At 36.5% G+C, this 25,751-nt stretch overlaps 2 protein-coding genes across 2 annotated transcripts; both read left to right on the top strand.

The window, feature by feature from the left end:
• Positions 1-8,691: 8,691 nt before the first annotated feature.
• On the top strand, positions 8,692-15,492 carry LOC306902973 (adhesion G-protein coupled receptor G7-like; the record flags this gene model as incomplete). The annotated part of the gene is made up of 13 exons (XM_079471893.1): positions 8,692-8,884; positions 9,331-9,437; positions 9,753-9,899; positions 10,922-10,934; positions 11,411-11,530; positions 11,637-11,797; positions 12,883-13,035; positions 13,174-13,286; positions 13,556-13,884; positions 13,972-14,053; positions 14,130-14,288; positions 14,466-14,625; positions 14,794-15,492. The coding sequence occupies 13 exons, from the start codon at positions 8,692-8,694 to the stop codon at positions 14,890-14,892; spliced, it is 1,836 nt and encodes a 611-aa protein (XP_079328019.1). The 3' UTR covers positions 14,893-15,492.
• A 3,762-nt stretch (positions 15,493-19,254) lies between these two features.
• Positions 19,255-25,549, top strand: LOC306902972 (adhesion G-protein coupled receptor G7-like; the record flags this gene model as incomplete). The annotated part of the gene is made up of 12 exons (XM_079471892.1): positions 19,255-19,263; positions 19,824-19,976; positions 20,226-20,317; positions 20,927-20,981; positions 21,817-21,918; positions 22,644-22,829; positions 23,394-23,506; positions 23,603-23,934; positions 24,371-24,452; positions 24,579-24,737; positions 24,831-24,990; positions 25,169-25,549. The coding sequence occupies 12 exons, from the start codon at positions 19,255-19,257 to the stop codon at positions 25,370-25,372; spliced, it is 1,647 nt and encodes a 548-aa protein (XP_079328018.1). The 3' UTR covers positions 25,373-25,549.
• Between the last annotated feature and the right edge of the window lie 202 nt (positions 25,550-25,751).

Below are 25,751 nucleotides of genomic sequence, written 5' to 3'. Positions count from 1 at the left end.
ATAAAAAGACAAATAAATAAACAGATGAATAAATAGATAGATAAATAAATAAACAGATAAATAGATAAATAGACAAATAAATAAATAGATAAATAAATAAACAAATAGATAAATAAATAAATAGATAGAGATAGATAGATAGATAAATATATAAATAAAAAGATAAATAAACTGATAAATAGATAAATAGATAAATAAAAAGATAAATAAATAGATATATGGCTATTTTAATTTATAGATTCAAATATTCTTTAACCATATGCCATCTGATTAAAAAGGTCAGTTATCAATTGTATTGCTGCAGTCATTATTTCCATCATATACATCTGTTTTAGTCTCTGTTTCCATTCAGTTACAGTTGGTGATTTCACAGACTCAGTAATGTTTTTTTGGCAATTAGTAGTAATACACGTAAAATATATCTTTGGTCAGCATTGAAAGCATCAACTGATATAACACCCAGTAAGAAAAAACGTACATTTGAGGGAATTTCCCTTTTTACAATTTCTGTATTTCCTCTTCTTTAATATTTTTCCAAAATGCAGGGATTACTGGACATTTCCAAAATATATGTGTATGGTCACCTGCTTTACCACATTGTCTCCAGCATAGAGCAGCAGATGTTACTTTTACAACATTTGAAATAACCTTCTTTATCCTTAGCCAGATGAAGTGTTAAGTTTAATTCTGGGTCCTTTGTGTTGCCATATGAATTGAGAAATGAATTTGTTAACATATTAAAAGTTTGTTATGGGCAACGACTGGAATATAAATAGGAAATGTGGGAGCAGGTTCATCCTTACGGTCTCAACTCTGCCAAACAGAGATAAAGGAAGAACTTCCCAACAAACTAGATCCCTCCTTATTACCTTATTACCCTCCTTATTTGATGAATTAGTTTATTATAGTTTCCTCAAAGTCTTGTAGTTTCAGGTGTGATAGTAATCCCCAAGTACCTAAATCCCTGTTTAGAGCAGTGAAATGACACCATCTCGTTTAGTCGTTTGGGCCATTTTCCTGATATCATCATTGCCTCTGATTTGTTTTGATTAATTTTGTATCCAGAAATGTCTCCATAATCTTTTAGACATTACATTAGTCGAGGTATTGAAGTAATGGGATGTTGCCCCCCCATCCTCAACTCCCTCTATCTGGACATCCTGTCGTATTGCCTCCGCTAGAGGCTCGATACTGAGAGCAAAGAGAATGGGTGAGAGAGAATCACCCTGTTTAATATGGAGGGATTATTGGGTCAGATTGTTAACTAAAATTTAATACTAAAAGCGGTGGCCTTGTGCTTAGAGGGTTGGGCTAGTGATCAGAAGGTTGCCGGTTCAAATCTCAGTGCCCCTGAGCAAGGCACCTTACCCCTGATTGCTCTGCAGTAATGTGCCACTGTAAAAAAATAAACAACAAAATACTTGTAAGTCGCTTTGGATAAAAGCGTCTGCCAAAATGAATAAATGTAAATGTAAAAGTAAAAGTCCAAGTCGAAAATGAATTTGGTATGTTGGATTGGGCATTTTGTATGTAAGAGTGGCCGTTTAATAATTTAGCCATTTAGGATTGGGAATTTAAGGTTTGAGGATTGGGCATTTGAGGCTTGAGGAGTGTATGCAAATTAGAAGGCGTGGCCCAAATACTGGAGGATGGGTTTGAAATGGCTGGTGCGCAGTGGCACCTTATGGACAGCAGAGAGAGCTCCCAGTGCTAAAGAGCACACTCACTGTTATGAAACCAAACTGACCGAGTGAGTGGCTGGATGGAGGACTATGAGGTGGCGTATAGGGTTTAAATCAAACTGCGCTTATGAATACATAGATAAAAGCGTGCATACAAACGTATACATTGCTCACATATACATGTATAGTATTGGATGTTCAAGCAAGCACATATGGAAAACATGTGCGCTCTAATGTAATGTCTAATGTGCAGAGTTTGTATGTATGTGCGAGTGTTTTATAGATGTGTGTGTGCAGAGTTTGTATGTATGTGCGAGTGTTTTATAGATGTGTGTGTGCAGAGTTTGTATGTATGTGCGAGTGTTTTATAGATGTGTGTGTGCAGAGTTTGTATGTATGTGCGAGTGTTTTATAGATGTGTGTGTGCAGAGTTTGTATGTATGTGCGAGTGTTTTATAGATGTGTGTGTGCAGAGTTTGTATGTATGTGCGAGTGTTTTATAGATGTGTGTGTGCAGAGTTTGTATGTATGTGCGAGTGTTTTATAGATGTGTGTGTGCAGAGTTTGTATGAATGTGCGAGTGTTGTTTAGGTTTGTTTGCACGCATTGAGTTTATATGTATGCGTGAAAAAGTGTACATGCATGCATTACTAACATAATATGTATTGGTATGGATTTCACATTAGAGCGCACATGTTTTTCATATGTGTTTCATATATTGAACATCCAATACTATACATGTATATGTGAGCAAACTATATGTGTGTGTGCACGCTTTCATATATGTAGGCCTAATCCTAAGCGCAGTTTGATTTAAACCCTACACGGCGCCTCATCCTCGCTCCAGCCACTCACCCGCTGTGTTTGGTTTCATTACACTGAGGGAGCTCTCTCTGCTGTCCATAAGGTGCCACTGCGTACCAGCCATTTCAAACCCATACTCCAGTATTTGGGCCACGCCTTCTAATTTGCATACACTCCTCAATCCTCAAATGCCTAATCCTCAAATTCCCAATCCTAAATCCCCAAATCCTCAAACCTAAATGGCTAAATGATTAAATGCCCAATCATACATACAAAATGCCCAATCCTTAATCCTCAAATTCCCAATCCTAAATCCCCAAATCCTCAAACCTAAATGGCTAAATGATTAAATGCCCAATCATACATACAAAATGCCCAATCCTTAATCCTCAAATTCCCAATCCTAAATCCCCAAATCCTCAATCCTAAATGGCTAAATTATTAAATGCCCAATCATACATACAAAATGCACAATCCTATATATCAAATTCATTTTCGACTTGGAATTTTAGTTTCAAATGTAGACTTTTAATTTTGGTTTAAGACTTTTAGTTTACAATCTGACCAAATAATCCCTCTGTTTTACACCTCTCTCTATATCAAAAAAGTCAGAGCAATTTCCAATAATTCACATTTTTGATTTGGGATTCTTGTACAACAGCCGAAACCAGAAGGTACATTTTTCATTGAAGTCCATCTCTGTTAATGTTTGTTCTAAAAATTTCCTATCTACCCGATCAAATGCTTTCTCAGCATCTAAGCTAATAATTGTTTCTTTCACCTCCTCTTTTCTAATTGGCTCTACTAACGCAGGGGCTTCATCCGTCGTCAGTTTGTGTAATTTAAGATTTTGAAAGAAATCATGTATCAAAAAAATAATACTTTTCTTTGAGTTGTATCTTATGTCAAAGTCTGTTCCATACTTTGAGCACACATGCAACAGCTCTTGTAACCCTGCGCTATATTGACAAAAAATAACAAGGTCATAAGGTGGTTAATGGTACTGTTGGCGACCCTACAGCCCGTTCCACAATCATTTAAAACCCTTGACAATTTGTCCATATATACATTAAATAAAAACTGAGATAGAATGCTGCCCTGTCTTACTCCATTTGACACACAAAAAGATGCAGATAAACAATTTCCCCATTTTACAGACATTAATTGATGGCCATACCAAATAAACAGAATTCTCAATAGACATTTTGGAGCACCTATCTTATACAACTTAGAGAAAAATGTATCATGGTTTACATAGTCAAAGGCCTTTAAGGCATCAATTAAACACATAAAAATTGTTGGATTATTTCTATTGTACAGATCCAAGATTTCTTTCAAAGCAAAAATGCAAATATCTGTTCCATGTTTGGGTTTAAAGCCAAACTGGTAATCGGAAGTCAGAAAAAACTCTTCCATCTTATTCAGAATGGACCTTTCCAGTACCTTAGACAAAGTGCTAGCCAGAGCTATAGGTCTATAATTTTCTTTCCTGTTAATTTAACCGGTTTTCTTTTTTAAAATTGGAACCAAAATGACAGACAATAATCGGTCAGGTAAGGTATTAGAAAGCCTGTCAAAATGGCGAGCAAGGGATACAGTTTACTGCTAGCATATTTTAGATGTTCAGCAGATAACCCGTCTGCACCACATGCCTGCATTACTATCTCAAAGACTTCTTGTGGAGTGACAATCAGATCTTCACTCCTCTCAATTTTGTCAGCAATAAAATAATTACTCTTCACAGCATTGAAAATCTCAAAGTAATGTTTTTGCCACATCTCTGCAATCTCTTCTGCTCCATTCACACCATCAATGTGTGTTGGTAGGAGCAGTTTATTGCTGTTCATGTTTTCATTTATTTCCAGAAGTCTGTAGGGCTATTGCTTTGCAGTTTCCTCGCCAATAAGTCAGCCTTAAGAGTGTTCTCATTACTTTTAATAAACCGTAGGGCATATTTAAAGTTTGCCTTTGCTTTCTTCATATACTCAAAAACACGACCACACTTGGGTCTGCCTGATTCATCCCAAGCATTAAGGGCCCTTCTGGCCTCGGCATGGGACTGCTACACATATTTATTCCAGCCTGGTTTAGCTTTATATATCTTCATATTATACAGAGGTTGACTTGGGACAAGGAGAGAGTCTGCAATCTTATCATACAATGTGCACAGTTCGACTCTGTGCTGCAGATTCTGACAGTTAATATCATTACAGGTTACAGCACTTTTAGGCAGCTCAATATTACTCTGCCTGGTTTCAGTCTGGGCAGTATATGTACCAATTTCCTCTTTCGTTGTGGTGGACCACTTAATCTTTCCAACTTGCGTCTCATTGCTCATACACTTAAGAGATGGCATTTTGCCCCCATTCTCCACCAAAGAGAAGGCACATGATCCGAAATAGCAAATAGTTGATCCAAATGGATACAATAGAACCATGAGCATCACTGGTACATATGCAATGATCTAACCAGGAGGTGGTATGCCACGCCTCACTAATGTACGTGTAGCTGTCGTTTAATAAAAGTGCTTCACTGGCGAGAGAAACCCGAGAGAAACCTTTTCTGAGCAAAAATGCTTTAGGTGAGTAGCAAACAAGGACCTATTATCTGAGAGATCCGCATTGAAAAGCTAGAAGCATTATCTTGTATACATGCCATAACATATGCCAGCCTATTGAGGTACTCAAATTCATTATCAGAGCATTCATATGGTGTATGTATGTTCAATATTGTTAACTTTTTATCCTCACAACATAATCCAGCCATAATCCAGCCCTATAGCCCAGTCATCGTTCAGCCTGACCACTTTAATCAGATGGTCATACTTTTTCAGCCATAACACCGCAACACCTCCTGAAATTCTGCCACGGATTATCCTGGTACTAGAGTCTGTGGTAGACTCCCCTGCCCCATAGATGTCTTCATGTAAACAGTTCAGCTTTTCTGTTTGGATAAGAAAGTCTCCTGCACAAACAATATATCCTAAGTTTCTAAAAGCTTGTTTACAACAAGGCGGCAAACATCCAGCTTCAACATAAGCGCACTGGTGCCATTTAAGTCTCCGTCAGTAGTACAGGGGCCACTTCGTAGGCTTGTTGACCAGCGTCTCCATAGGCTTGGCCTGGTGGTACGCGCCGCCTTTCCAAGGCAGACAACCGATGCTCCACAGCCGCCACCACCCTCACGTTCTCATTCTTCCTGGTCTGAGTTTCCAGAGTCGCTCTCAGACCGGCTCCTCCCTACTGAGCTGCTGTAATCTGCTGAGCAACGCAGATGCGTCCACATGCTCAAATCCAACAGGAGGGAGCTCATCCAGATATTTTCATATGGGAATATTTTCTCTGCACTCATTAAAAACTCTCAGGCTTTTATGATATTGATGTCTTTCTAAGACCCTTTGCGCTTTACGCAGCGCATTGAAGACGGACACTTTTCAAACAGCAGCCGCTTGGACTCTTCAATCCATTCAGTTATATACTCATAAAGCTTCCAGCTCATCCAGCACGCACAGCCCACTTGCCGCCATCTTTACTATTCTAATAGTTTTTAAAAGCTATTATTTCCTAGAAAACTGAATGAAAATAATTATTAGTGAAATTGTATATTTCAATATCTTGAACATCATTCAATAATATTTTTGTGTGAAACATCCATTTAAAATCTCTTCTTTACGGATACTTTAAACTGAAAACAGGATTATAGTTGTTTAACTCATAAACAAAAGTGATGTGTATTTAGAAGCTCTAGTTCAAGTTATCCCGAGTTAAATTATTCGGTCTCATTTCTCAGGACAAAGAAGTGCGTCGACTACCTGCACGCAAAATTATCAACGTTCAGCTGGATAAAGACGTCCAGCTGAACAAGTCGGCTGATGCTTGGAGGCCCAGCGTCAAGAAAGAGGAGACAAGCAGTCAAGTTTCAGAGCACAAGAAAACTGAGGTGTGTTTAATTACTTTAACTCAAATTTGCATCTCATTCAGCCTTTGGTTCATTGAATTCATTTGTATCTTGAAATAATGTTTAATGTTTGTTTTATGTAGGAACTTCTGCGGAGCTTCAGGAGCATCCTCAACAGATTGACCCCCGAGAAGTTCGACCAGCTGATGGTGAAGGTGAATGAGCTGCAGATCGACACGATGGAGCGTCTCAGGCGTGTCGTAGAGCTGGTGCATGAGAAAGCCATCTCTGAGCCCAGCTTCTCTGTCACGTACGCCAGTATGTGCAGGAATATGGCAAACGTGAGTTATGTTTCAAATACTACTGCATTAAATAGCCTTTGACTATAATCCGTTTCATTTCATGTATGGTTCTTGCAAAAACATTTTTAGAAATGCAAATTTGTCAAACTAAACATGTGAGATCCTCCTACATAAGTCAATTACAGACATGCTTAAGAAGAGAACCAAACATTAACAGGAACACGATGCATATGTTGCTGCTCATATTTGTTAAAGGTAAGTGTGTTATTGTTACATTATAGATCATGCAGAAGTTAACCGTCTAATAGTGTAATAGATTTAGAGAAGAGGTTTCTACTTTTACAGATCTAGAGACCCTTGAATCGCAAAACGTTTTTTTATCGGTGAATACAATATTTCTATCATTATAATTCCACATTTATATCAACTTCATATTTTAGAAAAAAAAATTATATATGTTTCCGTATAATCTAAATGGTGTGTTTTACATTATGTGAGTTATGGTTTTTGTTTTATGGTTGTTATCTATTTTACCCATTTATTTTAATTTTATTTTCTTGAATCTTGTCATTTAAAAAAAGGAAAAATCCTCCGGTAACTACATGAAGCCTTTAGTTAAACAAAGTTACTGTTACTTGGGGAATTAATGGTTAATTCTTATCAGTAATAATGAACTATGTACTGCCTATTAGTGGTGTTTTTCATTATTTTTAACCTGAACACATGGCTTATAGATAACATCTGTCCTTTATAGTGAAAAACATCCAAGAAATGTTCATTATTTCACAAAGGTCCCCTTTTATTTAAATTCCATTTATCCATTCCTGTGGAGAGACTGAATGGGCTCTTGATGGTGCATGCAAATAAATATAATTTTCCACATTTTGACAGCCTTTAAATGTACCTAAACCGCACAGATTCTCCTAATATGAAATACAACACTCTACTTTGCATGCGCTGAAAAGTCCATGCCATTTATTATTATCGGTTGTTATTTATATAATGGATAGTCCTGGGTTCGTGCAATTTGCATGTGTCACTGCCATTTAAAAAAATATGTGCATTTTGTATGAGTTTCGTGCCATGAGCCCAGTAGCCCACCCATAATTATGAATAAAATCAGTTCAGTTTAATCGTGTATTTTATAGACCACTTCAGATGATGTTATCAACGCTGGTCCAGAAGAACTTCTATAGAGTGTGTGTTGTGTCTTTTTTATGCAATCAAGAATTCTGTGTTTGAGAGTAAAACGAATTATTTTGTAATTAAAAAATAAAAGATCGCAAAAAAACTCTGAGATTGATAACAAGATGATTTGCATTGCGTGCAAATCTTTCATATTTTTCCTTTGTGCACGAAAGTTTCGTGATGAAACGTTTTTGAAAAGAAAATGAAAAGATATCAAAGATTTCACGCAATGCAAATAATTTTGTTATCAATCTCAGATTTCTTTTAGATCTTTAATTTTTTTTATGACTAAATAATACTGACACAAAAAAATCCACAAACTTAACACTACAACATACAACCATCAGAACATTTATAACTGAAACAAAACGTTAAACGATCAACGATTTATTTACGATTTCATTATGAATTTAAAATTTTTAAAAACAATACACAGAAATTTTTAATTAAAAAAAACTCAGAAATTCATCCATGGAAGTGCCTCTGGACCAGTGTTTACATCTTGCGAAGTCGTCTATATAGTATGAATTGGATAATGTACACACAGCCGGTTTAATAAACCCAGCAATGATCTAAATCCTTTTTTTTCAACAGCTTTTTCAAATCCGATGTCACTCTATAATATTATAACAACATCAGCACAGGTAATGACAACCTCAAGTTATAACACAACAAACACAGAATATGGGTCCGCTACGACCGACGGAGACAACATAACACTCACTACATTTAACGTAGGAAATGAGTCCGTTACGACAGAGGGCCAAAATACTACATGGTTTAACATCACGGCCAGCACAGTGCTTAATTTATCCAACATGTCAACCACACAAAGCAATTTGCTCAGCCCGTCACCTGCTACAACTACACAATCGACATCATCCAATGTGACCACCCTCGACCTGGCCTCAACAGCACCCCAGCCCACCTTACAGTGCCTGGAAGGGGTTTTGTCAGACACTGGTGTCTGTCTCTGTCCTGATGAATGGACTGGGGATACCTGTAATATAAGTAAGATTATTTCACAATAACATTAAAGCAATGCTTCATCGCTCCCTGAACTCTTTGTAAATCGCTTTGGATAAATGTTTCAGTTTTTCTCTCTTTAATCCCATTGATGTTCTAGAGAAACTTTCGAGATAATGAATATTTTTGATGTGTCGTGTGGTTCATCTTTTTAAGAACGACTCATATACAGGTCATTGCTTGCTTATTAATGTGTATTTCTTTCAAGAAAATTCTAAACAATTTATCAAATTGTTGCAGGTAATTTCTGTCAAGCGGAAACAGTAAATGGTTTCACATTTCCACTTTCTGTCGTTGGTCAACTTACTTATTCAACACAGACATGTCCTCAAGGAACAATCAATGGTATCTAATGTTCTTCAGTTTTTTACATATAACACAAATGTACATAAACCTTTTTAATCCCTGTTGTGTTTCTCTGTGTTGTTTAGATAGTCTCCCGATGGTATCAGCTGTCTGTTTGAATTCAACTCGCTCTTTTGGTGAACTTCGACTTAACTGTGTCTGGACACTGGAGAACCTTCAAGACATAGTCAATGTAAGTCATCATTCCTTCGGCTAGGGCTAGAAGGTATACTGCAATATTTTAGGTTTAAGGGTAGAATTCATTTGAAAACAGCGCTCGCCTGGCGAGATTTTGGGCCATAGCTTTATCCCTTCTAGTCACAACTCATTCCTTATTATTATTACAGCACATGCCTGTCCATGTTCAATCTTTAACTTAGAAAAAGATGTTGAAGCCAGATTTGGAATCCAGTTTTTGCCCTAGTTGATTACATTTTAAGAAATGAGTTAGATACAGGTATCCGCAAAACTCTTAGCTTGATTTTCACATTTTGTTTGTTTTATTTAGGCATCTGGCACCACTGTGGACAAGAACTGGTTCATTGCTTCCAGTGTACAGATGCTTACATCCAAACCAGAACAACTAACCCACGAGAACATCACCTCAGCTGCTACTATTGCCCGCAGACTGTTGTCCTCCAATCTGTTAAATAAGGCAAGAAATTATTAATTTTACTGAATTATACCATAGAAGTACTGTATATCATTTTAGTACCAATGAACAAATGTAAAATAAATGTCATAGTTGCCAGGGATCACAAATAGTGGCACTTTGTTACACACATAGACGTTACACACATGCTTATTGCGCATTCAGTCTAGGCATGCGCAACTATTCCCCAAATACTAATGGCGGCCTCCATGCTGCATGTTTGTGCCACTTGACATAATTATAATAATTTCTTCAGCTAAAGTAGTTTTAGTGCACCACTACAACCAGCAAACACATAGTATTTATCACTACTATAAACACACATACATGCCGACAAAGTGTACTAAAAGCACTTATAGATTAAAACAGTGTATGCGGATGTGCACAAGCCTGGCATGCATAATACATAGTTATTATGTGTTTTCCCAGACCCATGTGAATGCAGATCATTTTGATAACGCTGTCGTGTGTACCTAAAACTTTTAAAAAACGCAAACATACCTAAATATACTCTTAGAGTGTAAGGCCCATTACCCTATCTGTTTTTCAGGAGGCAGGGTTTATGTAAAATTTGGCTGTCATGATGTGACTTCTGCAGCAGGAAGTAGCTTGTTGTGGTCCCATGGAGCTGTTGATTGTAATCTTTAAAATGTGATTTGTATTAAAGAAAATATATAGTTTTTCTGTGAACTTTGAAGGTTGCAACAATACTACTCACTAAGAAAGTTTCAAGAAGTGAAATTCCATCAGACCTCCCCTTTAATATGCTTGTCAACATAAATATGTTCCTCCTAAAGTTTTCCTTCGCACGGATTGTAAAAAAAAATGTAACAATATATATATATATATATATAATCTTACAAAATGGACGCCACAAGTGCAATTCTACACACCAACAGGTCAGTCTACATAGTCTAAGAAATTTATATTTTAAGGTTGTTCTCTTTTAGTTTTAAAAAATTCCAAGATTCTGCAAGAGATGGTGATGTTGGGTTGATTTCAACTCATGGTTGTTATATGGACAGAACGAACCAGTGGGTAATATATAATGGGTTGTTTTAAGCCATGATCGGGTTCAAACAAATGAGCATAGGTTCATTCATACAGAAGGTTGGTTCTGTCTACAAATTTAACCAACATGCATGCAATGAAAAAACTTTAAAAACCCCTGGCATTATTCCGTCAGCTGGGGCACCAACAAAAAACATAAAATAACATTTATGTTATGATATTTACATGTTATTTTACACTCATGTAAATTTACAGTGTATTTCGGTAATTTCACATTTTTACCGCATTTCAAAAATATGTGACAAGTTTGTGAAATAAAACTGTAACATTCCATAAAATTACAGTAATTTTACAGTGTGGGATGAAAAGTCATCTTTTTTTAGAGTATTTAAAGTGTACATCTGCCTCTTTATAATTGTTGATGTTAGAAAGACGTTTTTACAGAAACTCTTTTGCAAATACAGTACAATGAATATTATATTGTATATGTTGCATTTCTCTAGGACTTCCAGGGACGTTTTTAGGTCTGGGCACAGAAGCTGCTAACACAAGATCCACTTCAGGATATCCCGCTGAGATCCAGTTAACTCTTCACCTGCAAAAAGATGCTCAGGAAAACTGGGGTATCATAAATTCTTCTGTTGTTCTTGCAGTTATTTTGAAAACCATCTCAAGGACATAACTAAGAAACACTGGTTTTAATACACCTGCCTCTTTTTCTCTCTGTAGAGAACCAAAATGTAGGTATTGGAGTGGTGATGTATAAAAATGATAACTTTTTCAAGTCGAAAAGCTTTAATATGCAAATAGGCACCAAGAGACGAGTGGTGTCAGCCAGTCTCACGGACAAACAAATGCTTGATCATATCCAATTCAACATCATGCCAAAGGTAAATGACCACATGGACCACTGTCACATGTCTTTATGATATCTAGCAGTGACTTTAATCAAAAGACAATGGGGTATAGACACACGGGTCGATGACGTACTTCTGCTAAAATCTTGGCCAGGCTGTTACATCCGGCCCCATAGGGAACGATTGCGTTGTGCTTCAGGATACACATAGGATTACGATCAACAACGTAAGTCAAATTATTCAAACACTTCGCCATACATCGACAACCATAAAGGAGAGGCACTACAGGCTATCCATTTCAAGATAGATCAACAAATATGAAAAAAAGCCAATTGAACTTTTGCACTTACTAGAGGCATGATCACTGAGGCACTTAACAATGCTCACCCGTAGTGCTGATGGTTCGCCGAAATTTGAGTGTTTTCTTACTAAACGCATCGCTATTACTTGGTGTAAAGTCCCTTAGTGCTATGAGAGCGGAAGTGACCTAGCTGGCTGAGATTTTAGCGGAAGTACGTCATCGTACCTTGTGCATATGTCCCATTCCCATCTTTCTGTATCAAACAAAGCACACAAATGTTTGTTTAAGTGTAGACACATAAAGACTGTAGCTGCGTCCGAAATCGCACACCATGAAAGTACGTACTGCATTTCCTACCTATCAGCCTTTGAAACAGTAGTATGTAGTATGAATATATTTCGGACATACGGCATCCGCCATGTTTTATGGTCATGTGACCCGTATGCCATATGACGAATTAACAACAACCTACACGTGAGCCTTGATAAAAACATAATGTAGTCACGAGAAATTCATTTATCGGCACAATTTAATGGACGTCTGCCTTAAAGTTTACCACTATATTTATTTTATTTTGAAATTTGACCGTTAATCAGCTCCAGTGGCATCATGGGATAGATAAGTGTCCATCCGATACACACTCTCGAATCTCGGCGGAAGTAGTGGACCATCTGGGTATTTCTCACCTACTGTTTTTTGTATATTGAGGTTTCGGACATACTATTCATGACTGATAATCATTTTCACCTACTATATAGTATGGCAGTAGGCGATTTCGGACGCACTCACTGTCTTTTGTTTTGAACTGTATTTTCAGAACATATCTGGCGTAACGCCTAAGAGCTCTGCATGTGTGTTTTGGGACTACACTGAGAGAGACTGGAGCACAGAGGGATGCCATAAAATACTGACTCCCTCTGGAGACGTGGAGTGTAAATGCAACCACACCACCAACTTTGCAGTTCTAACGGTTAGTTTATCATCTACTCATCTACCTCCCTGCAAATAACAAATACTTTCTGAGACTTGGACTGACCAGTTCTACAAGCCACTATTAGATGGAGAAAAATAAATGCAAAACTCAAAACTTCATTAATGTTTCCTGCAGAGCTTCAAAGCAGATTATCAATATTCTGAGGCGTTAAACTGGATTAGCATTCTCGGATGCAGTATGTCTCTTGTGGGATTGGTGCTCACTGTACTTTATCAAATTCAGACCAGGTATGTACAGATAATGCCAATTCAAGTTTACGAGACATTTTTTATTCAGTCAACTCGTAATTTAAAGGAAAACCCTTAAAGCAAAAGTTCAAGCAGAGATGAAAATAATCTTATATTGACTTCTATCTGAATAGCATGCTATCGCCCTGATCCCATGTCTAATACTGTACTTTTTGAAAGTAAAGATGTTTTGTAAACCCCTAAAGCTAGCTTTTAAATGGAATAATAACAATAGTTATTTAAATGTACATGACCCACTTTCTCGATAGGAAATCAAGAGGAACCAATTCCACCGTGCTCTTAGTAAACATCTGTGTGTGCATGACGGTCTTCTACCTGATCTTCATGTTTGGAGTCAACAATCCCGTCCAGTACAAGAATCAGTCAAAATCATTGAAGAACGTGGTTCCTGCTTCAGATTTCTATCAGGAGGTGGATGATGGTCCATGTACACCAGTCACAGCTCTGCTTCAATACTTCCTGCTCGCCACCTTTACCTGGAACATCATGTATGCCGCTCACGTGTTCTTCCTCATTAGAAATGCCTTAAATGGTCCCCCAGCGGGTTTCCTTCCCTTTGCAATTTCAGCTGGCTGGGGTAGGTTACATTTAACTCTTAAGTGTGTCAACTTGACCGAGAATCATTGAGATCCTCTCAACTTAAGTTTTTCATTTCATGTCTTAGGTCTGCCTGCTCTTCTTGTTGGCATCTCACTGGGCACCACTTACAGCTTCAAAGACCCTTTAGGCTATAGACAAGAAGAATTGTAAGTGGACTATACAGTCATTCTCTTCAATTCAACCATTTAAAAAAAGTGATTTCATCCGTTTTGTCTGCTGCAGTTGTTGGCTGGCGTCTCTGGATAAGGAGGGGAGGTTTGATCCCAAGCGGCCCATGTTGTGGGGCTTCTTGCTCCCTCTTGCGGTCATGCTCAGTTTTAACATCGCAGTTCTGGTCTACTTCTCTCTCACCATCTGCTGTGCAAAGCCAAACCTAAAGAGGTAAGTGTAACGAAAAACAAGCGTAAAGATGCTGTATCATAAACGAAACATGTCCAGTTAACAATATTATATATTATAAATATTCCGATTTTCTATAGTCTGTTACGGTAGAAAAACTAAATGCTTATTTTACAAGCTAAGTCATCTGTGGTAACTAACAGCATTTTGTGTATTAAGTTCACGGACGACTCCTTTAAAGAAGAAGATTCTGAGTAGTTTCTCTCTGGCTGTGGTACTCGGTTTGTCTTGGGTCATTGGATACGTTGTGCTTATCACTCACGATAAAACTCTTTACATCATTCTGAGTGCGCTCTTCTGTCTCTGCAACACAACACAGGTATGTTAATGCACTTTTATTTATACTTTTAAACACTTTTAATGTTTACATTAACGGCAATAAAATACAATACAACAGAGATATATGTGATAATAGCTGATGGAGATGGTGCTATTATTTTACTGTCCATGTTTGTGTGTCTTGACTATTCTTTTTGGTCTTTTAAAGGGAGTTCAGATTTTTATTTTCTTCACACTAAAGCCATTTCTCCAGAAGAAAGCTCGCTATAATACGGATTTAAAGACTGAATCAAAGATGGTTCCTTGAAAACAGTTCTGTTTCTGGAGACATAAGACAGGGATCACACACAGAAATTGGCCTAAACTGTATAAGATATCAAAATACTGTAAAATAACAGGTTTGTGATGTTTTTCTGATAGGGGTTTAACCATATTTAAAAAACAGTACAATTGTGTAAAATAACAGTTTTCTTACAAAGTATCTCAAGCTGTTTTTTTGCCAGCATTTTGCCCTTATTTCCCTTTATTTAGTGGTAGTTAAGCAGTTGTAAAGCACAGAGTAAATGCCCTTTTCTTCTTCATCATCAACATGTTTTCCATATATTCCAAATATGTTTATTTTTTTAACAATACAATAACACTCTTGTCAAATTATAATTTTGTTAGGTATAGCATGATATCCACAGAGAAATGTTTACTCTGTCTTCTCATAATCTTTAAAACAGATAATAGGTAAATGATTCGCAGCGATTATAGGAACAATGCGAAGGAAACAACTCTTTATCATGATTATTATTTGTTACTTATCTGAGCTTGACATTAATCATCACCACAATACTGATTTCGTAATAAAGATGTCTGTGTTAACATTCTGAAGTTTGCATCAGACAACATATTCCACATGCATATTAGTTTGGACTGACATGAGGCTAAGTAAACAATAAAACTTTATTTATTAGTTATTAAATATTTCTTTGTATTGTTATTGAAAAACCATTTCTGGTAACACTTTACATTAAGGTAACCTTTACAAACCATTTATAAATGTGTTCATTAATGATTAGTAAGTCATTTACAAATGCACTATGAAGCAGTTATAACTGCATGAATAAAAAGTGGGATTCTAACGAAATACCAGCCAAATTTAATTTGCATGTATTTATTCATTATTTATTTGACTTGAAAGCAGATTTATTATTATCTTGATGTTGTTTGCAATAAAGGCTGTCAGACTGTGTGTAATGTTGTTTTTTTATACCTGCTCACTATTTGGCAGGCATTTCGTGAGAATCCCCCGTTTATTCAAGCACTTATAACTGCTTTATAATGCATTTGTGAATTACTCATTAATCATTAATGAACACATTTATAAATGCTTTATAAAGGTTAACTTATTGTAGATGAACTAATATCAATGGTATACAAAATGAAAAATTGTGGTTTTCCGCCTGTTATGTTTGTAAATGTGATATTTCCTCCATTGATGTACTGCCCACTATATAAAGCAGACAGAGAGAAGAATCGTTCAGTTGTTCAGTAGTTGTTAGGCTTGTACCAGTTGGATATTATCCATCGTGTTTGCAATGGACATCTGTATGTTCTTGATGTTTACCTTGGGTAAGATTCATTTTTGAAAATGTAAAAAAATATTATACGAATGAATGAATACAATGATAGTACCATGGATGTTTATTTATATTATAAATGTATTATTTTTAATGATTGAGATAATATTATTACTTTTATGAGGGTGAGTTGTTTTATTGGTTCATTGGTATGTAGTACACCGTAGTACTTGTTCATATATTTTTAAATTCTCTTATTAGTCTGTTTGTGTGACTTGTGAGTTATTTGCATAATACCATAGTATGTCCACAGCATACCCATTTTGCATCATTGCGTGTTTTCCAAGTTCACACGAACACAGTTACGTAGCCTAATTTGACAACCACACAACAGACTACTGTTCAGACAATGCCGTAAACTCATTTGAATAAGTTGTACAGTATCCATCTGATACTGTACAAAAAACTTGCCTGGAACTGCATTATTGTACACCAGATGGTATTGTAAATCTCTGTATAAATGTACATTACAGTTGTATTTGTTAACATTATAGTTAATAACCATAAGCCAACAATGAGCAATATCGTTTTTAGTGATTTATTAATCTTTTTAAATGTAGGTTAATTCCAATACTGTTGTTTGTGTCTGTTCATTTTGCATTAAGCAATGTTCACATACACAATGTTTTAAAAAATGTATTAGTGAATGCTGAAATGAGCTTAAAAAATTCGTTATGATCTATTCTTTAGTGAACATATTAGCTAATGCATTAACCAATGTTAACAAATGCAATCTCGTACAGTCTCACTTACAAAGCTAATACAATAAACAATAAAGGTTTGCTGCGATACTTTTTTGCTTTAATAGATTTTTTTAACAGCTTTTGGCATTAAAGCTTCATTTTGAGATGCAGAAAGAATCAATAAGAAATTATAATCCTAGTTAAATGTTTAGACGCTGTTCGACAAAACTTAAGGTAAGGTAGGCAGACTTTAAGGCAGTGCTTGTCCAACTTGGGCTGCAAGCCGAACAGACTTTATGCTAATAATTATAAATCTGGCTAGGCAAGAGAAATCATGTTTTTTCTCTGTAAACAGCTGTTCTTGAACAGGGTTGGTCTCAAAACAACACAGTTAACATCACCACAGCAACACCACCCCAGAACCCAACAGTCATCAGTGCCACACACCTGAACACACCAGTCAACAGTGCAACGCTCAACGACACAACTACACCGGTTTGCCAAAACGGGGTCCCCATACATGGATTTTGTCTCTGTTCAGAGGATTGGAGTGGACCTACCTGCAGCATTTGTAAAACAATTAAATTTATATTTAAATGTTGATGTGTATTATCTCTTTCGTCAAGCAATATTTCTGTATACATATTTGGTCACATTTTACACTGCAAATTTATGTAAAGATATATTTAGTATATTTGTCTGTAGTATGTGTATAGACTATAGATTGTTTGGATTGACAGCTTATGTTGTACATGTTATTTTAGATAAACCGTCTCTACAAGTACATGTTAAAGGTCCAGTGTATGAAATTTACGGCTCACTCTCCCCCTCCCTTTCGAAGCACTACAGCTGACACAGGACAACTATTTTGTCACGTTTTTGCTTCTTTGCTGAAGGATATAATGTATTTACGATGTGCGCTCTGTAGAGCAGTTTGTCCCATTGGGGCTACTGTATAAACATGGTGAATTCCATGTAAGAGACCCGTGGTATATGTAGATTGAAATAGCTCATTCTAAGGGTAAAATAAACATAACGCTTCATTATAAATGGTCTTTATACACCTTTGAAGACATAGTCATGTATATTATATAGCATTTCTGTTAACAGATACCAAACAAATCACACATTGGACCTTTAAAATGTTTGCAGAATTTACATTTATGTTGAACTATCCATAGGCTCTTTTAAATTGAATGCAGAATTTACATATGTCATATGTTTTACAGCAACTTTTTGCTCTGAAGCAAAAAAAAACACATTTACCTTTCCTCGAACTGTCCTGGGCCAGTTCGCTTCCTCTAGAGAGCTATGTGATGTGTCAACACCTAATGGTACTCATCCTCGTAAAATGTTGTTTTAATGATATAAAAACTACAGTTAATGTTTTTCCGAATGTCTTTTTATTCCGAGTTATATTTTTTCAGCTGGGATTCCACTGGCATCAGCCCTCTGTGACATAACTACTCAGAAGTTTGAAGATCCAAATATTCTAAATTGTAGTTTGTCCTTGGACACCATTTTTGGAAAGGTAAGCAATCAATGTCACTTGATAACAATATTAAATTAGATAAAACTCTATATAATAAAGTTTCTAACTGTTTGTATTACATTTTTCTTTCCAATTAAGATTTCTGTGGCTTCTTTGGCAGATAAAAGGAAATTAGTTTCCAGCACCCAGATCCTCACATCTAAACCAGAAAATCTAACTCCTGGCAACATCACAAACGCAGTGAAGATAGCCAACATTCTGCTCTCTGATGATAAATCCATAGAATCAATGGTAATGCATCTTTCATAAAAAATTATTACTATATTTATATAGCAAAACTATATTTTAAATCATTAAATGGATAGCCCATTTAGTGATATTAAAATGTTTACCGGCAGGTGCATTGTAAAACATTATAGTGAAATTCACGTTCATTCCACAAAATTAAAAAAAAAATGTTATCAACTCAACAGCTGAATATTAAGCAGACCTTTGTCTGAACGAGTTTTTAGTTTTGAAACATTAACTCCATTGACGTTAATATCAATAACTTCATATTACATTCATATCACACTAGTTGTCATATGCGTGTTTTGTCACAAGCGCTGTTTCACGAGTTCGCCCTCGCCGATAAACAGCTCCTTTTTGGGATAGATGGTAGAGCATGGGAATGCAGGTTATGCGTATTTGGCGTGTTGTACAGGGAGTGGGCTCCGAGCTCGCCGGATCTATCCGAACCCGGAGCACTCTACCCTGCTCAGAGCAAGTGCTCCGGGCTCGGAACCGGCTCGAGCCCAGAACACAGGGTCCTGCGGGACTTAGAGAAAATGAGAGGAGCTGGGGTGGAGGAGGGATGCTTATCTTGCAAGATGTATCAGGTAAGATTGTTTGTCTATTTATGATAGAGCTTGCTGGAGCTGATAGGGTAAATACGGTGATTGCTGATGGTGAACATGCCTAGATAATTAAGTAGAGATTGCGTGCTCGGCTGATAGGTGATTGCTGCTGATGGAACATCGGGCTGATTTATATGCTTAGGTTCCTCCCGAACGTTGTTAATAAAACATCATGTATGAAGATAGCACGACGGCACATACAAATAATTTGTTTGACTGAAAATAAATATTCATCATTTTAATTAATTTTGTTGGATTCCGGTACATTTATTACAGTATGTGGGACAGTGCTGGGTTGTTTTAACCCATTGTCGATAAACTAACCGGGTTGATGAAACAAGACTGGAATTTTCAAATGCACGTTTTACTTGTTCCTATCTTTAATCCGCTTTGGTCTATGTGGATGGTAGTTTGTGTTTTGTTTTCACAGAAGTAGTTTGCATTTGGTATTTTTATCTCACAATGCATCGTAACCTTGTCCGCCTACTTTTCCATGGTTCCGATGAAACAGATAGATAAACTTGGTAATTTGACAATCCCAGGTACAACTTTTTGACCCCACCAAAGACTTGACGAATGGAACAGTGGCTCGGTGGTTAGCACTGTTGTCTCACAGCAAAGAAGGTCCCTGGTTGAACCCCAGCGGGGACGGGAGACCCTTCTGTGTGGAGTTTGAATATTCTCCCTATGTCCGTGTGGGTTTACACTGGATATTATGCTTTCCTCCCACAGACCAAAAACATGTTAGGTTAATTGAAGATTCTAAATTGTCCCTCCAACTTGTGTGGATCAACTTGTGTCGACCAACATCTGTGTGTATCAATTGGTTCTTGCCATTAATATAGCCATGGAGGTTGGAATGGCAGAAGTTAATAAATAAACATTGCCCTCTGAGCGCCAGAGATACAGGTTGTAACCTTTAAAGCTCTTTGTTTGTTGTGCAGGGTATTGTTGTGTCTACAGTAGCTGTGGTCAGTCAGCTCCTGAACACCAATCCTGTGCAGTTCTCTGAAGTCAACCATGATGAAATTTCTAAGTATTAAAAAATGTCACACACACACACACACACACTTCACTGCTTGGGCTGGAAATCATGAACAGTATCAATGAGTTATTCATGTGTTAAAGCATTGCACCAATACAGCCATGGCGAAAAAGTTATGCCAGTGAAAGTGATTTTTATGTATTTACTGATTTTATAAGATGACCATCCAGTTCAAGATTTAGCTTTTAGAAAAAGGCTTTTTATATAAGTGTCTTATATAAATAAAATGCATTTGCCTGTATTTTATAGTGTTGATACTTAGAAATATGTGTAGTTAGGAATCATTATTTTCTCAGAAGTTCTTCTGTGAGTATAGTTTCGAAGAAAACAAAAAAGATATTTAGAATAATGTTGTTAAACTAAATAATAATGGCCCCCATTGACTTGCATTATGAACACAAAACCACATAGACATTTCTCAAGATACTGTATGTTTCACAGAATAAAGAAAGGATTTAGATTTTGGGTGAGCTATACCTTTCAGGAGCTAAATACTTTATGATTCCCATCTCTGTGTACTCCCACAAATCTCACGACGTATAAATGTCAGCATAATGCTTGAATGTACCGTATATCTGAATTTGTATTGTGTTTGTGTAGTTTAACACAGACTCTTCAGAAAGTCTCACTGCTTGAGGACTTGAAAACGTCGCTGGTGCAGCCAAATTTGGCAGTGCAGTCTTTTAAGGGGACAAGTCCAATTCGACAAGCACAGTTAACCTTGTTTAATGGTACGTACACAACAATTTAAAACAATCTTTGGCTGATACTTTAAATATGTGATCTGTAAAAATCTCTCTCTCTATATATATATATATATATAGCCAGGACTAAAAATAAATGTAATTCAATTGTGAAAATGTAAAAAATTGTAACGTAAAAATGTACACATTGTAAAAAGAATTGCAGGGCTTGCACAATTGGCATTACTGGCTGTAAGTCATTTTATCTTGCTAACGCGGTAACTTATTATGATTATTATAATTATGATTATTTTCTCATCTACAGAACGGAGTGATACTTTTTTACCTGACAGAATTAAACTGAATTCGAGCCAGAATGTGCCTAAAGGTAAGAAAATTTGTATATACATTTATTTCTTGAGTGATATTGGAGCCATATGGTCTTTCTGTATGGAGTTTGGATACCTCGAGTAAACATCTCTCTCTCTTGTGCGCGCACACTATCCCTCTAGACTCTGTGCCTGAAGATTTGCCTATTCCAAAAGACAAGGTTGACCTGCAGATCAATATCACATTCAGTACTGGTAGATCCAAACACATTTTAACCACAACATTACGTTGAAAATTTAGATATTACATTACTGGTATAAATCTATTTCAATAACCAGACATTAGGCACGATTAGGTAATGTCAATAAAGCACTCTCTCTCTCTCTCTCTCTCTCTCTCTCTCTCTCTCTCTCTCTCTCTCTAGATTATGATAAAGTTGTCGGGTTTCTTCTCTATGATAGTGATCATTTTTTTCAGTCAAAAAGCTTTAAATCTTCCCTGGATACCAAGAGAAGAGTGCTCTCTGCTAACCTGTTAGAATTTCAAAACATGGAGCTTCAGTTTGCAGTTAAACCATCGGTGAGCAATCTTCTCTGTAATTTCCAACCTTATCAGTTTTGCCGTACTGTTGGAGTGAGCTTCTTTTTCAGCGCCCAGAAGAGATCTCCTCAATATCTTTAGTATTTCACCTTGACATGAATGAGATTTAATGGAGAGCAAATGGAAACTTTCGCTTAAGTCCTGTACACGTCTCCATTAAAGTTTCAGAAGAGATCGCAACAATGTCACAAACTGAGTTTAAATACGGCTAGTCAAAAGTCAATACTGTTGAAGATCTCAATATGAAGGCTCAAATCTCAAATCTATCCAAATTCAGAAAATTTTTACTCAGATTATTTTACCTCTACATTTACTGTACATCTTCATAGTCTTTAAGTATTTGAACAATCGTCTCATTTGTTTCTGTTTTTATTTCTCCTAACAATTTAGGACCACATGAGATTATGCACTTCTGCCATTCCATCTATGGCTATATTATAACAGCATCATATAGCACACACAGCTGAAATCTCCTTAAAAACTTCTGATCAATTGAGTATAAAAAATGTTCTATTGGTCATAACAGCACTGTCAGACATAATAAATGACTAACAAATTGGGGCAGTCCTTCAATTGGGGCTGTTTTTTGTGACATGTTTGCGTGGCAAACAATAATTACATTCATCCACTCATTAAATAAAGAAATGAGAAGGTATGGACAAAGATGACCTTATTTATCCACATTTGATCTAACTGTCTTTCAGGATGATTCCTCATTGTCCCTCCACAACTTTGCATGTGTGTTTTGGAGTTACTCCAAAAATGACTGGAGTACAGAAGGCTGCACGAAAACAAATAATTTCTCGGGCCATGTACATTGCAGTTGTAAACCCTCGGATGAAAATAATTTCAACTCGCATGAAAAGAATTTTAACTTTGCCATCCTCATGGTAAGCTTTACATTTACAACAAAATCATATTTATTCATTCATTTATTTATTATAGTTAATTCGCAAAATCCTTTTGTTTTTCAAAAATCATGTTTTTATTGTGCATTCCAATAAATATCAATCAAACTGCGGCTGGTTTTTTTTAGTAAGTAATATTAACTAAAACAAATCAGCTAACTAACACAATAAAACTCCATGAAACATGATAACACAATAAAAAGAGAAGGGAAGTTGACAAGTTAAACCAAAAGGGAATAAACTGATAATCTAACTGAATTTGATGAGGAAAAATGATTTGAAAAATAAATGATAAAAAGATTCAATATTATAGCAACCATGTTTTTTTTTATTGAAACCCGAAAAAAACTACCAATCATTTTTATTTATAAATGTATTGTCAAATGGCAACAAAACGTGTTTAGTAGCTGATGTAATCTGTAATATATATTATATTATTACTGATGTAATATATATTATTTATATATTATTTATGTAGTATTGCAGTGATTGACTCTATAAAGACTCTATAAAAACTATAAAGTTTTTAAAAATGTCCTTTTGCAGACTTTCAATACAAACTATCAATATTCAGAAGCATTAAGTTGGATCAGCATTATCGGCTGTTCTGTGTCTATAGTGGGACTGGCTGTCACAGTGGTTTATCAAATTGCGACCAGGTAAAACAAAGTTGTAAACAGCTCACAATCATACTTCTCAGGCATTTTGTTTCCAGTTGACCTGCAGTTTATATATTCATATGTTTTCCGGCACAGGAATTCACGAGGTAGCAGCCCTACCCTGCTTACAGTGAACATCTGCTTGAGCATGACCATTTTCTACCTCATCTTCATATTTGGCATAAACAATCCTATCACACATGCAAAAGAGGAAAAATTTATTCCAGAAAATACAATTCCTTCGTCGGATCACAAGCGGTACCCAGACGAGGGTCCCTGCACCATATTTACAGCCTTGATTCATTACTTTTTGTTGGCCACGTTCACTTGGAATTTTCTTTTTGGGATTCATGTGTTCCTCCTCTTCAAAGCGACTATTACTGGAGCACCTGCATGGTTTCTGAAGGTGTCCGTTGCATTTGGCTGGGGTAGGAGACAATAAAAGTGAATACAACCTCAATTTAATTGAAAATAGTGTATAGTTGAGATATGTAATGGCCAAATAGTGTTTAATTGTAAGGACAAATGTAAAGGGATAGTTTAACAACAGAAAACAGAAATGTTATCATCATTTATTCACCCCCGTGTCCTCCAAAACCTGAATGACTCTTTTTTTTCTGTGGAACACAAAAGCAGACATTTTGAGAAAAGTCTCAGTGGTTTCGTGTCAAATGCAATGGAAGTCAATGGGGGCCGGTGTTGTTGGGTTACCAACATATATCTTCTATTATGTTCTGCAGTAAAAAGAAAGTCATACAGGTTTGAAATGACATGAGGGTGAGTGAATAATGAAACTATTTGCATTCAGAAGATTACGGCCTAAACCTTTGCATATGACTGTCCATATACATTTTCTTATCTCAGGGTTTCCAGCTGTCATTGTTGGTATCTCAGTGGGTTCCACTTACAGAATGGATGAGCCTTTAGGTTATCGACAAGAAGAGTTGTAAGTACTACCTAATATAGGGTTTGTCCATGTAGACATTACCATAGTAACATAATGGGTTCTTTAATGTCAGATCTCAGTACTTTCACTTGGTATAAGTTCACTTGTAACCCTTCCTTTCTTAAGTTGCTGGCTGGCTTCTTCGGACCACAAACAGCAATTTGATTTGAGAAAGCCAATGTTCTGGGCATTTCTGCTTCCTCTGGTAATCATGCTCATCTCAAACACCGCAATGTTGCTGCATTTCTCTCACAACACCTGTAAGACCAACCCTATGTTAAACAGGTACCTAAACCAATTCTCTTCAGATTCATCTATTCATACTTAAGCAATCTTGTTGGTGTCACCCAAAAAGGTTTAAGTGCTCTTGTCTTCTAGATCCCAACAAACTTCTACGAGGAAGAAGCTTCTGAGTAGCTTTACTCTAGCTGTGATGCTTGGTCTGACCTGGGTCACCGGCTACATTTTACTCATCACCCGTGAACAAACTCTCCACTTGATCCTGAGCGTAGTTTTCTGTGTCTGCAACACAACACAGGTGTGAGAATTTTTTTCTTTTCCAACCATTTGCGTGTTGCGCCCGTACAGGCCCGTCAGCCAGCCTGTTATTAAAAATAGAGTCGTGTTGCTGAATTCAACTCATATTACTAAACTTTATGGATTGTTAACATGCAGTGCTTCTATATTCACTTCACATTTTCTTTCCATTCCCAAAGGGCATACAGATATTCGTGTTATTCACACTGAGATCTTTCTTAAAATCAAATCCAGGTTTTCTGAATAATTTGAATGCACCAGACATTGGCCTTCATAGGAGAAACTTCTTTCTATGGAAGGTTAAGTTACCGGAAAGCAGAGAAATCTACACACCTGCAAATCCTGACTCTCTCAGACCACCCGATGTCATCAATGCCAAATAAACTGTTATTTTAAACTGGACATACATTATTATATATTTATGGTAATGTATCACATATATTGATATTAGATGTTGAAACTGCTGATCACATCAGCTTTAAGGAACTATGTAAAGAATTACCCAGATCTATTAAATTAACTGTGTATCTAAAACAAACAAATAGAGGTTATTCAAAGTTGTATCCATGGCAAACTGATATTATATGTGTTCGGAGTAAGGCATAATGTACAGGCAGCCGGTTGTTATCGCAGAAATAAGCCCGAACAGCGTTAAACTAAGTGGGTGAGATCGGGAAAGGAACACGAGCCGGGACTGGAACTCGGGTCACGAACTTGGGTCGCCCGGAAGCGCTACAGCGCCACATGTCTGTGCACTAACCA

This window comes from Barbatula barbatula (genome assembly GCF_947034865.1).
Source record: "Barbatula barbatula genome assembly, chromosome: 13".
Taxonomy (NCBI): domain Eukaryota; kingdom Metazoa; phylum Chordata; class Actinopteri; order Cypriniformes; family Nemacheilidae; genus Barbatula; species Barbatula barbatula.
This window is presented reverse-complemented; position numbering and strand designations above follow the sequence as displayed.